At 38.8% G+C, this 21,203-nt stretch overlaps 2 protein-coding genes across 7 annotated transcripts; one reads left to right on the top strand and one right to left on the bottom strand.

Annotated features, from left to right (window-relative positions):
* Window positions 1-235: 235 nt before the first annotated feature.
* On the bottom strand, window positions 236-4,534 carry nfam1 (NFAT activating protein with ITAM motif 1). The gene is made up of 6 exons (XM_083937867.1): window positions 4,397-4,534; window positions 3,786-4,055; window positions 2,402-2,523; window positions 1,621-1,746; window positions 1,381-1,476; window positions 236-1,282 (listed from the first exon to the last, which is right to left on the bottom strand). The coding sequence occupies exons 1-6, from the start codon at window positions 4,473-4,475 to the stop codon at window positions 1,220-1,222; spliced, it is 756 nt and encodes a 251-aa protein (XP_083793993.1). The 5' UTR covers window positions 4,476-4,534; the 3' UTR covers window positions 236-1,219.
* Window positions 4,535-7,456: 2,922 nt separating this feature from the next.
* On the top strand, window positions 7,457-13,379 carry LOC310962259 (uncharacterized protein). 6 transcript variants are annotated; one of them, XM_083934656.1, is made up of 5 exons: window positions 7,457-7,684; window positions 8,106-8,171; window positions 8,948-9,102; window positions 9,331-9,460; window positions 12,842-13,379. In XM_083934656.1, the coding sequence occupies exons 3-5, from the start codon at window positions 8,988-8,990 to the stop codon at window positions 13,155-13,157; spliced, it is 561 nt and encodes a 186-aa protein (XP_083790782.1). In that variant the 5' UTR covers window positions 7,457-7,684; window positions 8,106-8,171; window positions 8,948-8,987; the 3' UTR covers window positions 13,158-13,379. The 6 variants fall into 6 exon arrangements, with proteins under 6 accessions (XP_083790782.1, XP_083790783.1, XP_083790784.1 ...); XM_083934657.1 differs by having other exon boundaries at window positions 8,102-8,171; XM_083934654.1 differs by having other exon boundaries at window positions 7,458-7,684; window positions 8,902-9,102.
* Window positions 13,380-21,203: the final 7,824 nt, after the last annotated feature.

Below are 21,203 nucleotides of genomic sequence, written 5' to 3'. Positions count from 1 at the left end.
CAAACACGGAAGTCCAACTGAGAGCAGTGCTGGGATTGGCTCATTCGATTCCTCGGGATTTCATTGGTCAGGGCGGCGCTTATCGTAGAAGGAAATGTCCAAATAAGGAGATGTGTTGCAGCAAGACAGAAATCAGACAGAGGTGGCAGATTTTTTTTTGTAGTGATTTATTTAAGAGGGAAATACTGTACTTTCTTTAAATTTTATTCTACATTTTACTCCACTACATTTATTTGACAGCTATATGTACTAGTCACTTTTCAAATTTACATTTTAAACCTATAAATGCATTGGTATACAGCAGATTTAACCTCCCAACAGTAAATAAATTAACATTCAGAATCAGAATCAGAAAATATTTACTCTCCCCTGCAAAAAGCAGTGGGAACTTTTCTTGGACGTGTGCAATAAAAGAAACATAAGTTGTGAAAAACGCAATTTAACATAACATAAAACAAACAACAGCTAGATACAGAATGACACAGGTAAATACAGAATAAAACCTTAAAAGAACGTTAAAAGATGTCATAGTGAGTTGTTGATGATGTTGATGGCGGATGAGATGATTGATTTTTTTCACTAAGTTTGTCCTTGCTAAAGGGACCCTGTAGCTACGGCCTGAGGGCCTGAGGGGTCATGTAAGATGATGGTGGCTTTACGTCTGACTGCCTTTGTTTGAAGGTCTGAGAGGGAGGACTCGTGTCTGTTATTCTACTTGCATATCTGATGATACGAGATAATTTGGTCTTGTCCTTGACAGAAAGAAAATTGTACCAGGAGGAGATGTTGTAAGTTAGGACTGACTCAATAAGTGATTTGTAAACTGTTAAGATGTCTTTGCTCACATTAAAAAAGAGCAGTTGTTGTGCCTTTTTGTAGGCTTGTTCAGAGTGGACAGAGAAGGACAATGTTCAGTCCACCTACCCAGATACCTGAAAGCCTCCACCTGCTCCACCTCCTGACCTTCGATCACAAGTATTACAATTTTAAGACATCCCTAATGAAAATATATTACTTAATAATGTATGGCGTATAGAGGCCATTATGCCTGTATAATGAGTACTTTTGCTTTTGTTCTTTTATTATATTTTGCTGACAATACTTTTGTATTTTTACTTGGGAAAATTATTATTTGGTTTACATGAGACAGATTTGATATGTTACCTCCCACTGGTAAGATGTGACAATGACACAGCAAGTTGTTGGTTGTTTGTTATTTTCAAAAATTCTCATAAACAGACTCAAATACACCTTCATGCTGGTCTTGTGTGGTTTGTTCAGTCTGTGGAGGAATTACAAGACAGGTCACCAACTGCATGTTTTATTGTTTTCTACTGATAACAGAAAATGTGACAAAAGCACCTGAGGTTCACACCTTACCTTTTTCTTGGGTTTAGCTTTACTTTGGTTTGGCTCTCTGTTGACAGCTGAGTGATCCAGTACATCATAGATGGACCTGGGCCTAGTCTCTAGACTCTGAGAGAATTTCTCATATCAGTTTCCAACAAATATAAAAATCAACATATGCATGCAGGGAAGATGACGAAAAAAAAGTGTGGGGAAATTGAATTCAAGTGAAATGTGTCTGTCGTCATACTGATGTGTAGAAAAAGTTCTTACAGCATAGAAAGAGGTGGATGGGTCTGTTATTGCATTCATGTTGTCCTCCTCCATCTCTTTGTTCATTTCTTCTCTGTTCTGCTTTCGTTTTCCACCGGTGTCGTCACTTTTAGTGTTGCGTTCTTTCTAAATAATGGCAAGTTAATGCATCACAGCAAAGTTAATAACATAAACTGGATAACACACAATCTAGACTGAAGCGGATTTCCTTGTGATGTAGAAGCAGCTCTAGTTTTGTGTCTTGTGTGACTCAGAGTTAATTAAATACTTACATTTAATTATTTGCACCCAATAATCTGGCTTTATAGCAGGATAGGCCTGACCTTTAACTTGAGCTATGAAAACACCACATTCACTGACAGGATGATGTAACAGGAAGATGGTTTTTGAGTGACGCAAAGTAGTTCCTGTCCTGCCGAAAGGACTCCAGATCGGCCCAAGTTCTCCGGTCCCCTTAAGAGTTCAATATGTCAAAGCAGCACTGATAAGGTCCAAATTAATTCATTATTAATCCTTTTATATTAAGAAGTTAGTAAGTTGCTAGTACCAACAGCGATGTTACTTTAATACAGGTTTGATTTGTGGCTGCTCTATTTTAAGATGTAGCTGTGTGACATCTATCAAAAAAAGTTGATTTATTTTGTGTAAATTCACTAAATAAAGTTTGAACATTAAAAAGACTCAATTTCATCTGGAGCCTTAAAAACTTATCTACAACACTGCCTGTCATAACAAAGCTTCTTGCAACACTTAATGTCTGTCAGGTGATGGCACATCTTACCCCATGTCCTCTGAAGACACACACTGAGCCGACCACACTGAAAACCAGCAGAACACCAGTGAAGACGGCGATTATGATCACTTCTGTGTAATCCGTCATTACACGCTCCCTGTAGCCTTCACCTGGAAAACAGCCCCCATGCAATGTCAGTTTCGCAGGAATGTTTCATAAAAGATTCTGCATCTGTTGAGCGACTAAACCACAAGCAATTTTTTAAGAACAATGGACTTGTTGCATATTTTGATATAAACTGAATACATTGTCAGCATTAGTATTATTCCATTAATGGCTTTTGACATATATGCAGTGTTTCCCAACTACAGAGCTATTAAATTGATAATAAAGAAAAAAACATATCTGTCGCACAAAATGTTCCTTTTTTATTTAATCTTACTTTTGTTTTTTTTATCAGAAGTTTAGTTTTTCTTGTACATATAAATGCCACTTTCAGCTTTTGTGATGCTCTAAATATCTTTCAATTAAAATCAGCTGTTGTTTGAAGCTCTCATAACTAATGTCCATTGGAACCAAACAAATCTCATGAAGCTGCCTTTATGGGCTTTACAGCGAGGGTGGCTACTGTAGCTTGTTAGCAAACACATCTGTAAATAAGTGAGCTAAAAGTTACTACAACAATTTATGTAACTTTGTGCCATCCATAACTTTGTTTCTGATGGAATCTGTTGACACATGTATAAATACATCTTCTATAGACTGCACTTCCTGTCCAACACTACATCACTTTCTCTTTGTTGGTTTACCAACAATTCACTACGACTTCATGCTATGGTCAAATCAATCGCTGCAGCTAACATGAACTGTTAATGTCAACCTCTGAGTTGTAAGTCCTTCACATGTACGTCCTCAAATCAAAATCACAAAACAAAATCAGTACTAAGAGAATGTGCATTTGTCCTCCCCAATAAAAAAACATGAAAGTAGAAGAAGACTTTTATTTTGAAAAATCACTATATTCTATACTATATATATATATATATATATATATATATATATACTTGCGACTCATAGACGCAACAATGCCTCCAGTAAAGTCGGAGTAGGTAGGCAACCTCAAGAGTAGAGGTTTGAACCTGCCATAAAACGTAAAGAACAAGAAGTGATGTTCATGGGGGAGAAGCCCCAGACCCACCACTTAACATGTGTTTAAAGGAAATCTGGATCCAGTAGGTCTTCTTCACTGTAAGGCAGTGGAAAAGGTTGAGGACAGTGTTTTACAGAGCTCACACCTTATTATTAGCTCTAATTTACAGATCTCATACAAAAACAGAACTAAAGAAATGTATTAAACCCATTAACTGCTTCTACACTTCCCTAAAATAATTATTTCAGTTTCATCTTCACATTCTCTTCTTGTCGTACTCACCTCTCACTCGGAGAAACCAGTACACTTTGGCTGTTTTGTATTGGCAACTATATTCTCCTGAACTGTTGAGGTTTTTCAGCTCCAGGCTCAGTTTGAGATTCGTTGGCTGGTGAGTCGTTGCAGAGATGTCACAGCTGTATATCTGTTTGTGGAGAGGATCAGAGCACGTCAAGATGTCTTTGCTTTGGTTTGCTGGCAGCTCCAACTCACAGTTAAGGTCAAGGTGTTCGCCTGCGAAGGCCACAAAAACCCGGCTTTCCAGGTAGAGTTCTGTGAGGGGACATAACATAGAGGTTAATTTTAGGCCTAAAATGATTAGTCAGACAATAGAAAGTCAGTTAGTAAGGTACAACATAAATCATCATCTGATTTTTCAAATCATTTTTTTTTTCAACTAAATCCTTTTGGGCTTAGGTCGGACAAAATAAGTGATTTCAAAACAGGTTTTGGGAAACCTTGAAAATAGTAATTAGAAACACATACATACATACATACATACATACATACATACATACATACATACATACAAACATACACACATACCTTTGGCTGCAAACAATCTAAAAGTTACATGGTCCACAAAGTTAAGTGTCAAAATATAGATGGCTTACTTGGTGTTCTCATTTCTGAGCATACAGAAAGGAAGAAAAAGACAAACAGGCAGGACGACATCAAAGATCCAACATCCATGTTGTGATTTTAGGAGTTTTGCGGGAATGTTTCTAGTCTTCTTTGTTGAGGTTGTTCCCCGTATCTATTTAGTGTTTCAGTTGGTCTTGGTACATAAACTGCAGTTTGGGGCTTCCTCTTTCTAGCAAAACTACTTCCTCAAAACATTGTTTTTCTCAAAAGACCATCTACAACACCGTTTGATACTTGTCCCAGCCTAATCAGATGCGTACATGAACTGATGAAGCCTCTTGGATGAGAGGTGAAACGTCTTCCTAGACAAACAACCAAGTAAAGTTACTTTTGACTGAAATGACTTTGGGCATAACGATGACCTGGATAAATGAGAATGTTCACAGGCTGTTTGATACTTGACATTTAAAGGTCCCATATTATGCTCACTTTTAGGTTCATACTTTTATTTCGTAAACCCGAAATAAAAGTATGAACCTAAAAGTTAAAAAAGGTAAAATAAACACACATTCTTTTTATTTTACTGTCTGTCTGATAGCTGTAGCACCCTCTGTCTGAAACGCTCTATTTTAGCGCCTGTCTCTTTAAGACCCACTTCTGAAAAAGTCCAGTCTGCTCTGATTGGTCAGCTTTCTGAGTTCTCTGCCCTCGCAGCGCTTAAACACTGCTGTCTGACCTGTCTGACCTTTACACTGTGTTTATTTTATGTTCTGTGTTTTTTTTCAACATCTCACCACCATTCAGACTAACTGCTCATGCTGGGTGGTATCATTTTCTTTAGTCTGGGGTCCAACGGGCAGATTAGATCTTCAACCTTAACATTACTTATGAATGAGATAAGAAAGAACATGCACTGCCATTAGATGAATGACATGAGAGTATATCCAGTTGTTCTTTGCCCCCTTTGCTCAGTGTTGTTGAATTGTATTTGAACGCAGGGGTTTTACCCAAAATTATTACATCTTATTGTAAACAAATATTGTGATTATTATATTTGTGACATCACAACCCGTAAGGATGTCCTGACGGCTCGTTTAAAGGCACAGTTCTGAATACAGACTGTGCATTTTGATATGTTCACAGTATTTATATAGCACCTCGACTTGCTTTATAATAAATAAAAAAAAAAAACTTTAACTATCTGGCCCTTCGCTTGCTTTGTATTGTGTTGAGAGTGAATATTTCTGTATGCACTATTCTGTTACGTCAGCCTCTGGATGTGCAATGTTGGCGTTCCTCCACAGTGAGACATTGTTGGAGAAATAAGTGTGCGTGGGCCATGAGCACACACCTCGTCATGTGTTTTATAAAAGACAGAATAAGCTAAAGACTCACTAAAAAGTGGTGTGTGTGTGTGTGTGAGAGAGAGAGAGAGAGAGAGAGAGAGAGAGAGAGAGAGAGAGAGAGAGAGGCTGGAATTCAGCTGAAGGTGACAAACTGCCTGTCCTTAATGTGCACCAGCTGTGGCTGATGGTAGTGGCTTCTCCACAGCAGTAACTCTCTTCGGATCGCTCTCTGAGGCTGCCAGGAGAGGTGTGCAGATGTGGAAGTGCAGCTGTTGTTGCATGATCATTTAACCTCATGTGTTTGTCACTTTACGCCTTCTCTCTCCTTCTCTCTTCTTGCTCCTACCCTTAACATTTTTATAATTTTCTCTCTTGGCTGCATTAGTGGCCAACTCTGACCTCACCTCAGCCACAGCATGAAAACAGACACGGAAAGCTGGAATAACATCTGGATGCCATTCAATAAAGAATAATTCATTCCATTTCTTCTTCTGTCTCCTGCACTCCTTTTCTCCAATCTTTCTTGGGGAGTAAACCATACAAATCCTTTACTAACATTGTAAGATTAGCACTCAAGTTGAAGGAAGCACAACATAGAACAACAATCTTCTTAAATGCACACGCAGATTTTCACATTGCATCATTGATCTTTTTAACCACACTTAACTGGTCAGTGATGCATACAGAAAACTATTTGCTTGAAAATATTCTGTATTCAATGTTTAATATCATCTGATATTATACGTCTTCAGTGGTGCTGAAGTACTGTGTAGTACTGTGCTTTTCATTGTTAAACTGCCCCAAAGTAAACAAACCAAGTAAAAACAGAGTGACCTCAACCTGCTTCAACCGATTTGATAATTTTCTAGATCATTGGGTCTATATATCAATCTTCAAATTTCTTGTGTGTTCTAACCAACAGTTCAGATCCCCCAAATATTAATTTTTACCAGGTTCTAAGACAACAAACAGTAGCAAGTTCTTACATTTGATTACCTAGAACCACCAAATACCAAAATGATCACCTGTATATCAATAACTCCTCTATGTTACCATTAATTGTGTGTTTTTCTTGCATGTTTCTACGGTGAAAGAAGATCAAAGAACTGAAGTATAAGGGTGATGTGTCACAATCCATTCAACATGTTTGGATTCTTCATTCATCGTGGAGACATGCAAGACAAAACACATTAAGTACAGACATGGGTGCAGTGATATGCTGTTGGCTGTTTAGGGCAAAAAAACAAGAAAGGTCAGGACAGTAAATGATTCCTTGTGCTGTACTTTTTGAATGATATGGCGAGCCTCTATGAAGTTATGATTTATGGTGGCATGTTATGAGTTGCATACAGGCAAAAAAAAAACCTGTGCCCCTGCCAATCCTGACGTCAGATCTGCTACCCTGCTGTCAAATCAATTTAGTTAAGTAGAATAAATGAGTAAATGAGTAGAAATGGCTCTAGGGTGAGCTGCTTTGTGTGGGTAAAGGGCAGACAGTGTGAAGCAGAGAAAGATGAAAAAGGTCTATAACTCAAGTTTTGAGGAGCGCCTGGATCCTTCAAGAGAGTGAGGTTACAGCCTCAGACACATAGACCTGTCTGTTCCACACAGGGGTGAAGAAGAGAAGACTTAAATTATGAGACTTATCAGAAAGAAACGGACACGCCACACATCTGGCAGCAGCTGGATGTAAGAGTGTGTGTGTCAGAGAGAGGGAGTAGTTGAGCGTGTGTTGGCGTGTAAAGATACGACAGCTCTTCACAAATAGGGACCTGCCACACTCTCCTCCTAATTATATTACAGCTGTGGGGCGAGGGTGGAGAGAGCATCAGAGACGAGAGAGCGGAGAAATAAGGGCGAAAAAACAACGGCAGTGGCAAAGTGGAGAGGTGAGAGAAGCATCTGGTATTCAAACTAGATCGGAGAAGGACTTCCTGCTGACAGTTGAAGCATCCTCATCACTTCAAAGTCGTGAGTATCGGCTCATTAGGTGTTGTTGGGGTTTTTTTCCCAGCCTGTGATGCTTCTACAGTGAACTGTTAGTCTGCAAAGTTAAGAAATGTAGTTATTTCAACACAAACCACACTCATCATAATGAAGGGACACTGGTTTGTGGCTGTTGGTGTTGTTGATGTGTCCATCCAGATGTGAAACAAGCTGTTTCACATTCAAGTTCAGCTAAGTTTCACCGCCCCTTTGATAAGCCTCCAAATTCATAATCCCTGAAAACATTTAATACCTCAACAATGAGTCACTGGCTTATTATTGTCCAGTGTGATTCACAGACTCTGTCATATGGATGCAATTCTGCCTTTTCTTTTTTTTGTCTCCTCTTTTCTGGGTCGACTGCTTTCACCTCCTCTCTTGTTTTTCCTCTCACACCTGGAGTCAGGATTAGAGTAAGATTGGTGAGTAAGTCACAGGACAAAAGGCGGCTTTCTTCAGACCTTCAGTTAAAGTAAGTGCATTTTTTTAAAGATTAGTTGCAAACACAGGTTACTTTTTATGGATTTATGGATAGCTTTAAAGTTCAATGACTTAAAGTTAGGGACAAGAAGTAATCAAACCGTTTTCTAAATGGAAAGAAGATAAACACCGAAATGTTAAATAGACTTTAAACGTACAGAAGTAAATGCAGACAAATGTAGGTAAAGTATCAAAAGTAAAAGTATTCATTATGAAGAATAGCACCTTCCATTGTTGTATTACAATAATATTTGCATCAAGGTATCAACAGTATTTATATCATTCTCTATTATTGTTTTTTCATTGTGTTTTTTTTTACAACAGTACAGTATTTTAATGTTATAGATGGTAAAAGTGGAGAGTCTGAATACATATTTAATTTCTGCTGATTCAGATATCAGAGTGCACCATATTTTTTCTTTTTTATTTCACGTTTATTTATTTTTTTGTTTATTTATTTGCATGTAAAATCTTAATCTACAAAATAACTTAAGTTGTGAGATAAATAAAATGAGTAAAGTATAAAGTAGCAGAAAATGGAAAAGCATATCAAAACTGTATTAAGTATGGTACTAAAGTACATGCACTTACTTATTTAATTTTCTACCACGGGACACAGATGTGTGTGCACATCTTTATGCTGCTGACTCTTTCACATGACGCCTGTCTGTGACTCATTACTTCTCTTATCTATTTCTCTTCTGCATGTTCATTTTCAACAGAAGGCACATAGCCAACCCTGTTCCTTCTTCTTTAAAAAAAAAAAAGAAAAGAAAAAGGGGGATTTGACATTGCCTGTCTGCTCGTCATGGCCCCTCCCTCTCTGTTGATGCTGCTGACGGTAGTTGCCATGGCAACTGGGGCCCATTCAACCGACGAGGAAAATGAACTGGATTACGGATACTGGAACTACAGAGAGGGAGGTAAGTCACGACCCTCCGTTTGATCTCTTGCACTTGACAGATAAGAGGACAGTAAATCACAACAAAAAGAGAATTCATTGGATAATTGAATGAAAAGCAGCAATTTAAGAACCTCTGCAGAGATTAGATGAATATTTGGAGTGATCATAAAACATATGCCATAGTCATAATTCATTGAGGCTGTTTTTCTTTAAATCAAAGCCTGACAGTGTGATGTTTTGGTTTCAGCTGACAGTGTGAATGTGGCCTCAGTGCGCAGTGTGACCAGAGTTTTAGACGCCTGGGGAAAACGTATCTTCCGTGAGATCAAGACTTTATTGCACTCTCAGCCCAGCACATTGCTGCCTGACTACTCCAGGTATCACCTCCTAATATATTAGCCTGGTTTACTCTGCTCCATCACCTCTTCAATACATACAACTATTTTATCTACAACTATTAGTGAAGTCAGTTCCCATGTATCACAGAGCCTGCTGTCCCTTGTGAGCACAGAGGAGCACAGTCTTTTAGGTTTTATTTCCTTTTATGTGGTTTATTTGGTCCATTCATTTATACTTCACTGCTGTTTTCGTGTTTTACTTTTCTTTTTTTTTAAAAACACTCAAGTAGTACAAACTGGTCTATCATACATTTGCAGTAAGTGAGTCATTTATCTTTTAAGATTGTATATACAGAGGTAGTCTTCTGTGTATTAAACTTCAGTTCAGTTCCATTTAGATATAAATAAGTTATAGAGTGTGGTCTAGACTGACTCTATATATGTAAAGTTCCTTGAGATAGCGTTTGTTATGATTTGACACTATAAATTAAATTGAATTGAATTGAAATACTTAATTTTCCCTCATGAGCAGTAAGTGGTTTGTTAATTTCTTACAACTAGTGAACCACCCGATGAACCAATCTTTTGATTTTGTATTTTAACTATAAAAATATAACAGATCTAAAATTAAACTGACCGAGGGAACAAGTTGCAATTACAAATTTGTCAGCTACTACTTCAGCACCATGGACAACACCATGGATTTACCAACACACAGTTGGATCAAAAGGTGTTTTTGGATCAAGCTGTTCTGGGGACTCCCTAAGAGGAACTGCCCTTGGAAGCTTCCCCTAAAACTATAACACTGAAGTGATGTGAGCTGGACGGGCCTCCGCCTTACTCTCCGCCACTGGCAGACTACACTTAGCTACCTAGATTGTCCGTTTCCAGAGCTGGTTAGTTAGCTGTCCACGTAGCTGAGTCCACACTCCTCCGCGGTGGGGGGTGAGGTGGAGGGATCGTTTTGGTGGGTTTGCACCAGCCGCTGATGTCTGCTAAGTGCAGCGATATATCCAGAGATGGGTGAACATGCTTCTGACTGTTTCCACCAGGAGTGTAATTTCCCATGCTGGTCAACAAGTGAATTTGCTCCTCTACTGTTTTTAATCTGTCAGACAGCCTGCATATGCGTCTCTGCCATTCTCTGTTCAGACACAATTAAGTATGTTATTTAAACAACAACAATCAAAAACAGCTTTCACACCGCGGTTTATCTAAATAAATATAATAGATGTGCAGGTTTTCCACAGTAAAAATCAGGGGAATTGAAACTCCAGCAGAACAGCGGGAAGAGGATCGGGGAAATTTAAAGACTAGGCAAGTAGGGGCTGCATAAGTTTTCATTTATCAGGATCAGATCATTTAATGTATATCATATATTACACATGTTTTATATTGTTCATAGTGTGTTTTCTTGCTAGATTCGCTGGCAACTTGCGAGGCGGAGCAGCGCATCCCATCCCATGTGAATGGTCCAATTAATTAACCTGGGTGGTGAAAGGAAGTGGGCAGCGTCAAAAGGAAGTGGGTGGCACCTCTCGACGCTTCGCAGCCAGTCACGCCACTTTTGTGGCTAGTGGAAACCTGCCGTTAGACCAGCAACTACGTTTCTGTAACCATGAAAGTATTTTGGAATTAGCAGGCTAGCTAAATAACTAGCGAACGTCTGGTTAGTTGCTAAAACTAGCTTGCTATTTCTGCCATGCTTTCAAACGATACTGGTTACAGAAAATAAACAGTTGTCACTCATCTGGCGATAGCAATGTACTTTTCTACGCTTTGATAAAGGTCCAGCACATTGCTGCCTGACTACTCCAGGTATCACCCCCTAATATATTAGCCTGGTTTACTCTGCTCCATCACTTCTTCAATACATAACTATTTTATCGACAACGATTAGTGACGTCAGTCCCCGTGTATCACAGAGCCTGCAGTCCCTTGTGAGCACAGAGGAGCACAGTCTTTTAGCTTTTATTTCCATTCATGTGGCTTATTTTGTCCATTAACTTATCCTATGGTTATGGTTGAAGCATTAAATTGTTAATTTTACTCATTTAGCAGCTGACAAGTTAGCTAGTGCTTAAAAACTGAAGTTTCCAGTGCTGCATTGGCCCATGTGCTCAACCAATTGTTGACGTACACTTGACGTCTGGGACATAGACTTTATAAAACAGACGGACGTAGATACCATGGCGTCACCCATTGTTTTGTGGACTAAAGTTTTGAAGCCTCAAGTTGTCAAGCTGCTGCAGCAGAACCATGGTCTGTTTAGGGACCAATATTAAGGGAAACAAATTTAGATTAAAAAAAAAATCGCCAGTCAACATCATATAAAGCGTTTCCCCCATTAACCCAGATAGAATTTGCACCAAAGTCTTGCACCAATGCAAAATACTAATGATGTAATGACTCCTCCTTCTTTTACAGTTTCCCTTGGTTTCAGACCCAGAAGCTACATCCATCTTTTTTATACAGTCTATGGTCTGGACCAGGGGTCAGCCACCTTTTTGATTAGAAGTGCCACTTGTACATTTTATTGTTAATCAGTGTGTCATATCAAAGTCTACCGAGCCCACTACAGCAGCATTATTTTTCCCCACCTGCGCTGTGAAGAAGGCAACCAGTGCTAGCCGATCAGAGGCAGAGCAGGGCAGGTCTTCACAAATGTGTATGGGGGGAAAGTAGTGATGTCCAAACAAAGCTTAATGAAGCATTTTCTTTATTTTCTGAACCCACTAAATGGCACTCTCTGTTCAACAATGGGTTGAAATCACACTGAATTACCAGCCTTTTTCTTGAGCGCCGTCTAGTGGGTTAAGAAAATAGAGAAAATGCTTCATGAAGCTTCATGTTTCTTCAAGTTTCATTTAGACATTCCTAGGAAAAAGTCCATAAATCACAGACGGTACAGCAATGATTAAACACCACATTTCCCCCAAAAATTATAGCACACTTGTGTGTCATTCGCTAAACTGTGGCGTGCAAATGATGGCATCTATGCCTGAGGTTGCTGTCCCCTGGTCTGGACCAATCATTGTACAAAGTTCCTCTTCCGCTGGGAGAGATCTACTCTGAAACAGGAGCTAAATGCTCCATGAACAAATTCTAAATACACCATGTGGTGAGATGTTCACAACTAAAGAAAATAGGACAGCTGGCCTTAGTGAATAATTTGTATAAAATATAATCAATAACAATATGAAAAAATATGACATAATCAAAACAAAGATAATAATATAATACATGCTCACACTGTAATGTAATGATTCATTCTCCCACTAATTACAGATTATGATCAAAACCCTGTCACAACACACACTCCCTATTTGTTAAGATATTTTGTATTTTATTTCATGTCATATAATGCTACACCAGAACCTAAAGATGTGTGAAGCTGAGCCTCCTCTGTTCGCCCTGCAGGGTGCGTCCTCTGTCCGAGTCGGTCAACGACCTGTTCAGAGAAGTCTCCCTGCTGCGCATGCGCATCAACGAACTCTCTCATCGCCTAGCAACCCTGGAACCGTTCCTCCGTCACCACGGCTACCGGGAGGTGGGGGAGGAGGAAGAGGAGGAGAGAGGCGGCCGGACCCTGGCTCCTCAGAGCCTGAGAGGAGAGGTGGCGAGCCTGTCACGGTACACCCCGAGGCCCCCGGGGAGGGGCAGCCGGGTGGTGAGCAGGAGACGGGTGAGAGTCCTGAAGAACGGGGAAGTGAAGCTGCTTCAGAGACACAGATAGACACATTGACGGTCGCGAGAAAGTTTGTTTGACACAGAGAGCCTCTGCAATTATTATATAAAGTTAAAAAAAAAAACACATTTTAAAGTGTATATATTTCATTTTTATTGAAATATCATATAGACACTGCTTGTCCTATGAGATCATCTACCCTATATGACGATTATGGTTTGTATTGGTCAATTAATAACTTATATCTTTAATAAACTTTTTATATTACTATTTTATTGTCCAGCTCTAAATGTTGTTGGGTTTAAAGTCCGGAGACACAGAAAAACAAAACTCCTCAAAATGTGTATTTTTTAATGTTCATTCTTGACATTGAAAACCTTATTGTTTGTTTTCAACCACATCTCATGGCCTTCCTCAGCAGATTGAGCGGCTCTCATCTCATGGAGATGGTTTGGTTCGTATTCTGTTGCACTTGAACACTTGGACTCGAGATATGAAATGTTTTTGGAGACAGTCTGCATTACAAACTGGAGCTTGATCCGTTTATATTTTCTTTAATGACTGAGCGTCTTCCGTAACCAAGCCAACAAGGCATTAACTGCTCTGCGTTACAATGTTACAGTTGCTGTGGCAACATTCGTTCTGTTATATAAACTATATATGACAGTCAGAGAGGGTCAAATGAACAAGCCGTCCTCATGTACTGTTTTTTGTGTGTAATTCACACATTTAAAGCAATTCTTACCTTTCTGGCATTTTTACACTTTTCTTTTGTAATCTTAAAATGCTCCCAATAAGCGTAAGGCACAATAAAATGTAAAAGAAATCCACCAGGTGTTAAAACTCATCAATATTCAATTCTCATACATTTCTTATAAAGTCTGACGACCAATCATTTTATTCGGCCTGTTTCACTTGTGCTGCTTATGCTGCGTTCCAGTGCCATGCTAGTTGGAGGTCCGAAACTTCGGACTTCCCACTTGAACACAGAATTTCTCTCAGTGAGCATGTCAGGGGAGCATCAGAGGTCAAGCAGGGTGGGATTTTGGAGGGGATCGCTGTGTGAAAGCTAGGGATTGCTTTAAAGAAGGAAATCAGGTGATGGCCGCTAAACATGTACGTCCTTAAACACAGGACTTTCAGCCCGGGAACCAGAGTTTGTGTCCCAAAAGTTCTAATAAAACCATAACATTTTCTAATCTTAGCCGTCACCTTTAGTTACCTAAATGCAACTGATGCGGTCGACTTCCTGTCTCCGTGTCACAGCATTACACTGAATTATATGTTACATATTTCGTAAGATATCATACGATTTGTTGTGCCATGGTCTTGGATTTTTAGTTTAGTTTGTTTACTGTTTTTAAACTTTCCTTCCTCTTGTGTCTTGTCTCCCTGTCTGTCCTGTGTTTGTTTCCTTTTGATAATAAACAGTTATTTGTTAGTTCTTGTTCTTGAAGCCTGCCAGCTTCAACCAAAACATGTTGTGCATAAGTTTTTTCCTAAAATATCAAACGAAACCCTTTGATGAGAATACGTTGCATTGAGTTGCATTGTGGGAAATGTAAGATCCAGTGTTTTTGAAGTTTGAGCCACATTAGAAACTAAAAGTCAAGAAAGCTCTGCCCCCCCCCCTGCTTTGTTTTTGTTTTTTAAACCCTTTGTTTTAAAAAATAAAAGTAAAACATGGAAGTTCTTCTAAATTGCTGTTGTACAAACTTCAAAACAACATTAAACATATATTGTGGGAAAGACAAAAACGCCCCATAGATCTCCTGTCTTCATCTCCAGCCCTAAATGCCTTTGCAGCGTGTCCTGAACTAGTTTACATACAGTAACCGGAGGATGCCATGTTGTTGCCACAGGGTGTCAGTGCTCTCCTGCTGCCATAACCACATGTGACAGTACAACTGATTCACGGAGGCTTGATCTTTTGTGTTTTGTCATCATGGGCCCAGCAGGGGGTGTCTATTATCTGCTAACATAATTATACTGTTTGTTTGTAGGTGATCTTGTCTGTCTGTGTGTGTGTGCGTTGTGGACACCGTCATCAAACTTTATGCCTTCATTAAAACTTTGACAAGTGTTTCTACAGCAACCAGCTTCTCTCATCTTCTTCTACAACTCGTCATCCACACCACACTGCAACATGTTTCTTGTTTTTTCGACCTGCTTGTGCACACTCGCCGCTTGTCAGTTTCCCTTCTGTTTCCCTCTGCATCAGTTTCATCCCATTTTATTTTCCTCCAAACTGTAATCTGTAAATCAACGACCCCTCCTCCGCTCCCTCCGTCTCTTCTTCTCTCCTCTCTCCACGGCTATGTGTGGGCGTTAAGCTCATGCTGTACTTTCCATTTTGGTATTGTATTGTCAATGCATTGTTGCATCCAATCCAGTTAAGATGCTGTGGGAATACTGTATAAATCTCTCTCTCTGCCTCTCTTTCTACACCCCCCCCCCTCCCTCGTCCCCATCTCTGGAAAAAGAGCCAGTTGCTAGGTAACAGTTAATTGTCAAGAAGTAGTTCCATGTGTTGCAATGCATCCTAAGGTTGTTTTTGTTGCAAGCGAACAAATAAACAAGAAAAGAGAGGTAACAGTAAAGATTTTTTTTTAAGAAGCAGGAGATAAAAACTGATTAAAGGATTATTTCCACCACCTCACCTCATCTGCGGCAACATCCAGGACCGCGGATGTTAAAATTCTCCCACCAAATCTACACACTCAAGGCATCGGTACATTTTCAAACCAGCAGGTTTCTTTAAATAACTCCTGTTGCTGGACAAGGCTTTTCAGAGTACAGAGAGTCTGAGGGGGAGTGAGGTTTTTGGGGGGCTTTGATCTCTGCTGCTCTTTCAGTTTGCATCGCTTCTTCCTTCCCTCAGACTCTCTTTCTTTCTCTATCGGCTGCCTCTCGCTCCACCTTTTTATTCTCAAGCCTCTTTATTTATTTTCTCCTTGGTCTACAAAAACACTTATCCAATATGAGCCGATGAAAGAGCAGAAGATGCCATTATCTCAGATATCCTCTGTCGACCTGCAGTGGAGGCTGAGGCGGTGTTAGCAGTTGCACAGGGCCCCTAATAAAAAGAAAATTATTTAATGAGCAAGAATAACAAAAAAAAAATTAAACTTCTTAAACAACAAAAAAACATTTCATGCCTTTTTATAAACAAATAGTGTCAAAACAATACATGTGGAAATGGACAATTAAGGCTTAGTCACTTTCAAAGTCATACTTTTCACAACGGGGGCGTGACGAGTAAACAATTTGCCTGGGGGTCTTCATGTTGTTCATGTTGGCAGGTAAACTGTTGCACAGTCTAGAGCTTTTATTGTTAAAGGTAAGAACAGAAGGTGTGGGTCTGGTATTCATTAATGTTGAAAGAAGTAAAGGGAGCCTCCATGTTTTATTGGTTGATGCCTTTAATCACGGTGTGAAAGCTCGGAAAAATCAACCCTGTGCTGAAAAAACAAAAACAAAATCACTTTAAGGCTGTGTAATAGTTTCATTCAAAACAAAAACAACAGTTCGAAAAAATATATTCATGCTCAAAAACAACAACAACAACCCTGGTGTGTAAAGGCCTTTAGTTTTAGGGAGTCATAGACAAATGCTGTATTAACTGTAGTCTTTTAAAAGATGTAGCAGTGTTGCTGCTAATAGGCTTTACTTTGGCTTTCTTTTGGACATTATGTGTTCTTAAGGCATTTTGCTGTATACATCTATTCTGTAATACATTGAGAGTCAAATTCCTCGTGTGTGTACATACTTTGGCCATTAAAGCTGATTCTGAAACTACACGTTGGTTTAACGCCATGTGGACATGTTACAGTGAGGGTGGCCCCCAAACCCAGATCATGCTTAGGGCCCCCAAAAGTCTAGGGCCGGCCCTGAGTATGGGACAAAATAAGATCTGTTACAACCTGTAAACATTTGAATGTCAAATATAAATAGGGCAAACATGAAAGACGTCCTGTTGCTTTGTTGCCAACAGTGCACAAAGCAAATGATAAAATAAAAGAACAAGACAAATAAGTCTGAGATTTCTTGTTTTTTATTAATACTCAACACTTTTATTCCAAAGAGACAGAAGAATAATATTTCTCAGCACTTATTTTTCACATTGACTGTGTTTTAATCTCATTTTCAATAGTACTAAATATTCAATCAAATTTGAAATAATCTCTTCACACAAGTATTTTCTCTCCATAAAAAAAAAGGTTAGGGTGATCTAGATTTTTGTACTATGTACATTTTTCACAATCTGTACAGCTCAGGGGTGGAGTTGTCGGATTCTTCTGTGGCAAAAACACAAAAACAGAAGATTTGTCAAAGAGGAAAGAAAAAAAAAAGACTACTTCTGTAAAAATGCAATAAATAATCTATTGTGCTTTCTGTGTACCAATTAGTGATGGTGCTTTGAGAAAACAACATTCTCCACTGGTCTTTGACCAAATCAAACAGAAAATGAAAATGCATGACTCATTTAATGTGCACGCTGTGTAATAATAAATGATTGCACCTATTCCGGCCTGAAGTCGTTACAAAAGCAATTTTGCAAGGGGACCTACGAATCAAAGATTTATCCCAAAGAGATTTATTCTCCGCCGTTTTGTACAGTTTTTATCAAAAGTCCATGAGCGTGAGGTAAATTATTTACATACAGTTTTATAATACATGTACAATAAACATTTATCTCTCACACACTCTGTCTCTCTCCCATATGAGCACACACAGAGGTAATCAAGCGTATGTATTCAGGCACATACAATAACGACAATGAAACGATATTCAAAAGGAAGTCATTGAAATTAAAAAAGGCTTCTTCAGTGACGACGGATGTATTAATCAAGACCTCAACCTTGTTTAAAAGCATTTACACAAACTATCAAGAAAACTAATCTTTGTTGAAGATTAATAAAGAAAAATCGTTTTCTATGCTAGTGAAATCTTGAATTAATTTGTCCATATTTATTAAAGTATAACTAAAATTTAGACTGTTAAGAATTGGTGTCTTCTCTTGCACAAACAAGCACACACCCACACACACCTACAGTACTACATGGATCATCAGTACCAATGAAATTGATAAAAAGTCCAAATATTTTTCAAAAACACCCATTTTTCTGGGCTAAAAGTTAAGATTAAAAAACAGAAATAAATAAAAGTGTATACATGCAAGTCCTTACAAACACTAGAGACCCCTAGTATCATACATACTGACTTGTCAACCAAGAGAAGGAAAGTCTTCTGAAGTTTTGACTGGGATGTACAACAAACTAAATATATTCAACCCATTCAGTCAGATTGTGCTTAGGTTTTAAAATTTGGTTTGGCAAAATGACTAAAAGTTGGGTTCAATTGACAGTAAATAACATTAGAATAATATTTGTCAAAAATTGGTATTAATAAGACTTTAATGGTAGAGAGGGCTGTAAATTAAACAAAACACAACTTCTATGTGTCTCTGTGTAAAGTGTTGGAGCAGAGAAGACCTCTGTGTCTGGTGCAGCTTTTGACCAGAATAACATCAGTAACAAATGTAACACTTGCTTTCAGGATGCTGTTTACTTTCTCCTGCCTTCCTCTTTCTTCTTCTCCTCAAACGTCTGCAGTTGACACAATCCACACAGGACCTCGGAGGACTTGAGGGCGAATTCTTTCCTTCATCAAAATCTCAGCATGTGAACAATTACCGTCTGGTGAGGATAGAAACCAAGGCTGCAGTACATATTGAAATTGTTCTTTATGTTCTATTTGGTGAAAAATGAGCGCTTGATCAACATGGTGTGGAATGATGAAAGGGATCATCTTTGTTTATCAAGGTTTTCTTGTTCAACATTTTGGGGTAAAAAATCTAAACCTGTGTGTTAAACATGAAGCAAGCTGCAGTTAGTTTAGCTTAGCATAAGTAGCATACTGGAGACAGGTGGGAACAACAAGTCTGTCCAGAGGTAGAAGACCTACCAGCACCTCTAAAAGTTTACTGACACGTTACATCTCACTTGTTTTATTCTGTCTCGCCTCTGTAATGTAGTCTGTAATCTGTGGTTTTGGTGGAGGCTATGTTCTGGAATATTTCTTGGCTGATTGGTTGTCGTGGTAACTACAACAAAGGCACAGACACCCGGTTCATTATACAGGAAATGCAAAGGCAGTGGTCCATATGCTCAATCACAACTTTGTTACCTCCTTCGATGATAGTGACTTAACAGACACTTAAAATCTTTCAGATTATTACTTTAATAAAACAATATCATGTATAAAGTCTTAATTAGTGAGCTTTCGAGAGGCCAGTGGGTACATTGGGACAGAGCCAGGCAGCCTTTTCCCTCTGGTTCCAGTGTTTATGCTAAGCTATGCTAACTCACTGCTGACTGTAGATCCATATTTACGGCACAGACACAAGAGTGGTATTGATCTTATACATATACTGTAGTTGTATTGTATTGCGTTTTTTGACATAAATGTCAAAGTGCTCCTTCGGATCACAGGGGAACACTTTCGAGTAGGTGTTTAGTGAGCACAAACTGTTTGTACTCTTTTTCTTTTACCTCATTAGTTGATAACCAAAAACTAAATCAAGAGATTATTTGGGACTTTGTTCTAGAGTTTGCTCTGGTTCTTCACACCAGCAGAGTGAAAATATTCAACACTTCCTTCCATCATTCAAATATGAATATGTTGAATTTAGCAGGCAGGGCTTATAGCCGTGAGTCCATTATGTGCCTGTCCTGTACAGCAAAACTGTACGGCCAATTGAGTCAGGCCTAATGAAAGGCAATAATAGCAACAAGAGGACATTAAATGAGATTTACATGTATTTACTGGTTCCTGGGTCATCTGTCATGAACAGTGGGGATTTGAGGAGGTGAGAAGAGATGAAGCTTGAGTTTATTCGCAAATGATTTCAAGGACTTGCAGTTTTTGTGGAGTGATAGTAGAAACCGCTCCTAGATTTTATTCCTAAATGTTTTTTCTTTACATACAGTGGTATGGCTCTGTCGTAGCTGGGTTTTGAGTGGAACAGGAATGTTAGTGTATCATGGCACTGTGGTTTTAACCCTTGGAGTCCTGCTATTGGTTAATTTGGTCGTTGGGGATCTATTTTAAGCTTCCTCCATGGCAGCAAAGTTTGCTCTGTATTATAATATCTGTTAAATGTCTAAAAGTCTGTTATGCTCATGAAACGCTATACCCTCATATCAGACTTTTTTCAGGTGTATTTTCAAACTCAAATCAATTAGACTACTTGTTTGCAGGTGGATCTGTCTACAAACAGAACAGACCTTGTATGTAGAAAATCAGTATTAATCCTTTAAGGCACATCCAGCTCAAAATGTGAAACCCATTTGGTACTGCCGAGCAGAAAAAAGGAAAGGAAACGGCAAATCAGTATGATGATGTTGCTTCTGCAGCTGAAAAAAAAGCCACCCTCTTTGCAAATTTATAAGTACATAGAATGTACTCAGCAAGTCATGCCTTTCACATACACTTCACAGCACTCAAGAGTAAGAAAGGTAAAAAAAAAATCAAACATGAAGAATTAATAGCAAAGAAGAGTCCAAATAACAGGCACCCAAAAAGGATCTGACGACTGGTCGACCAGTCTCCTGTAATATTGGTAAGCTAAGAAAGAATTAACATCATACAAATATGTAACATGAACTATTTAAATCAATAAAATCAAAAAAAAAAATAAACAATCCAAACTGATCATCATTAAACACTGGAATAATATTCAATAATATTATCAACATTATCAATACAATTATTATTAGTTTACCCTGTTACTTCAACAGAAGTGTTGATTTCTCATTCATGATTGTATTTCCGTTGTTAAACAAAATGTTTGTTTTGGTGTTAAGGAACTGCAGGAGGGAGGGAAAGACAATGAGCAAGTGAAGAGAGCAAAGACTGGAGATCTCATTTACCCCCCCCCCCCCCCCCCCCCCGAACCCCCCACCCCCTCCCTTCCCATCTTTCTGTGAGTGTCGGAGCAGCACCAGAAACCTCTCATTAAAAACTTGTCTCCCGCCGGACTTCACAGCTTAGCCTGCAGTGGCCTCTGTGCATCGCCCAAATTCTTTCCAT

Source organism: Echiichthys vipera (genome assembly GCF_963691815.1).
Source record: "Echiichthys vipera genome assembly, chromosome: 2".
Lineage (NCBI taxonomy): Eukaryota > Metazoa > Chordata > Actinopteri > Perciformes > Trachinidae > Echiichthys > Echiichthys vipera.
The sequence above is the reverse complement of the archived record's forward strand: the minus strand, read 5'-3'. Positions and strand labels throughout refer to the sequence as shown.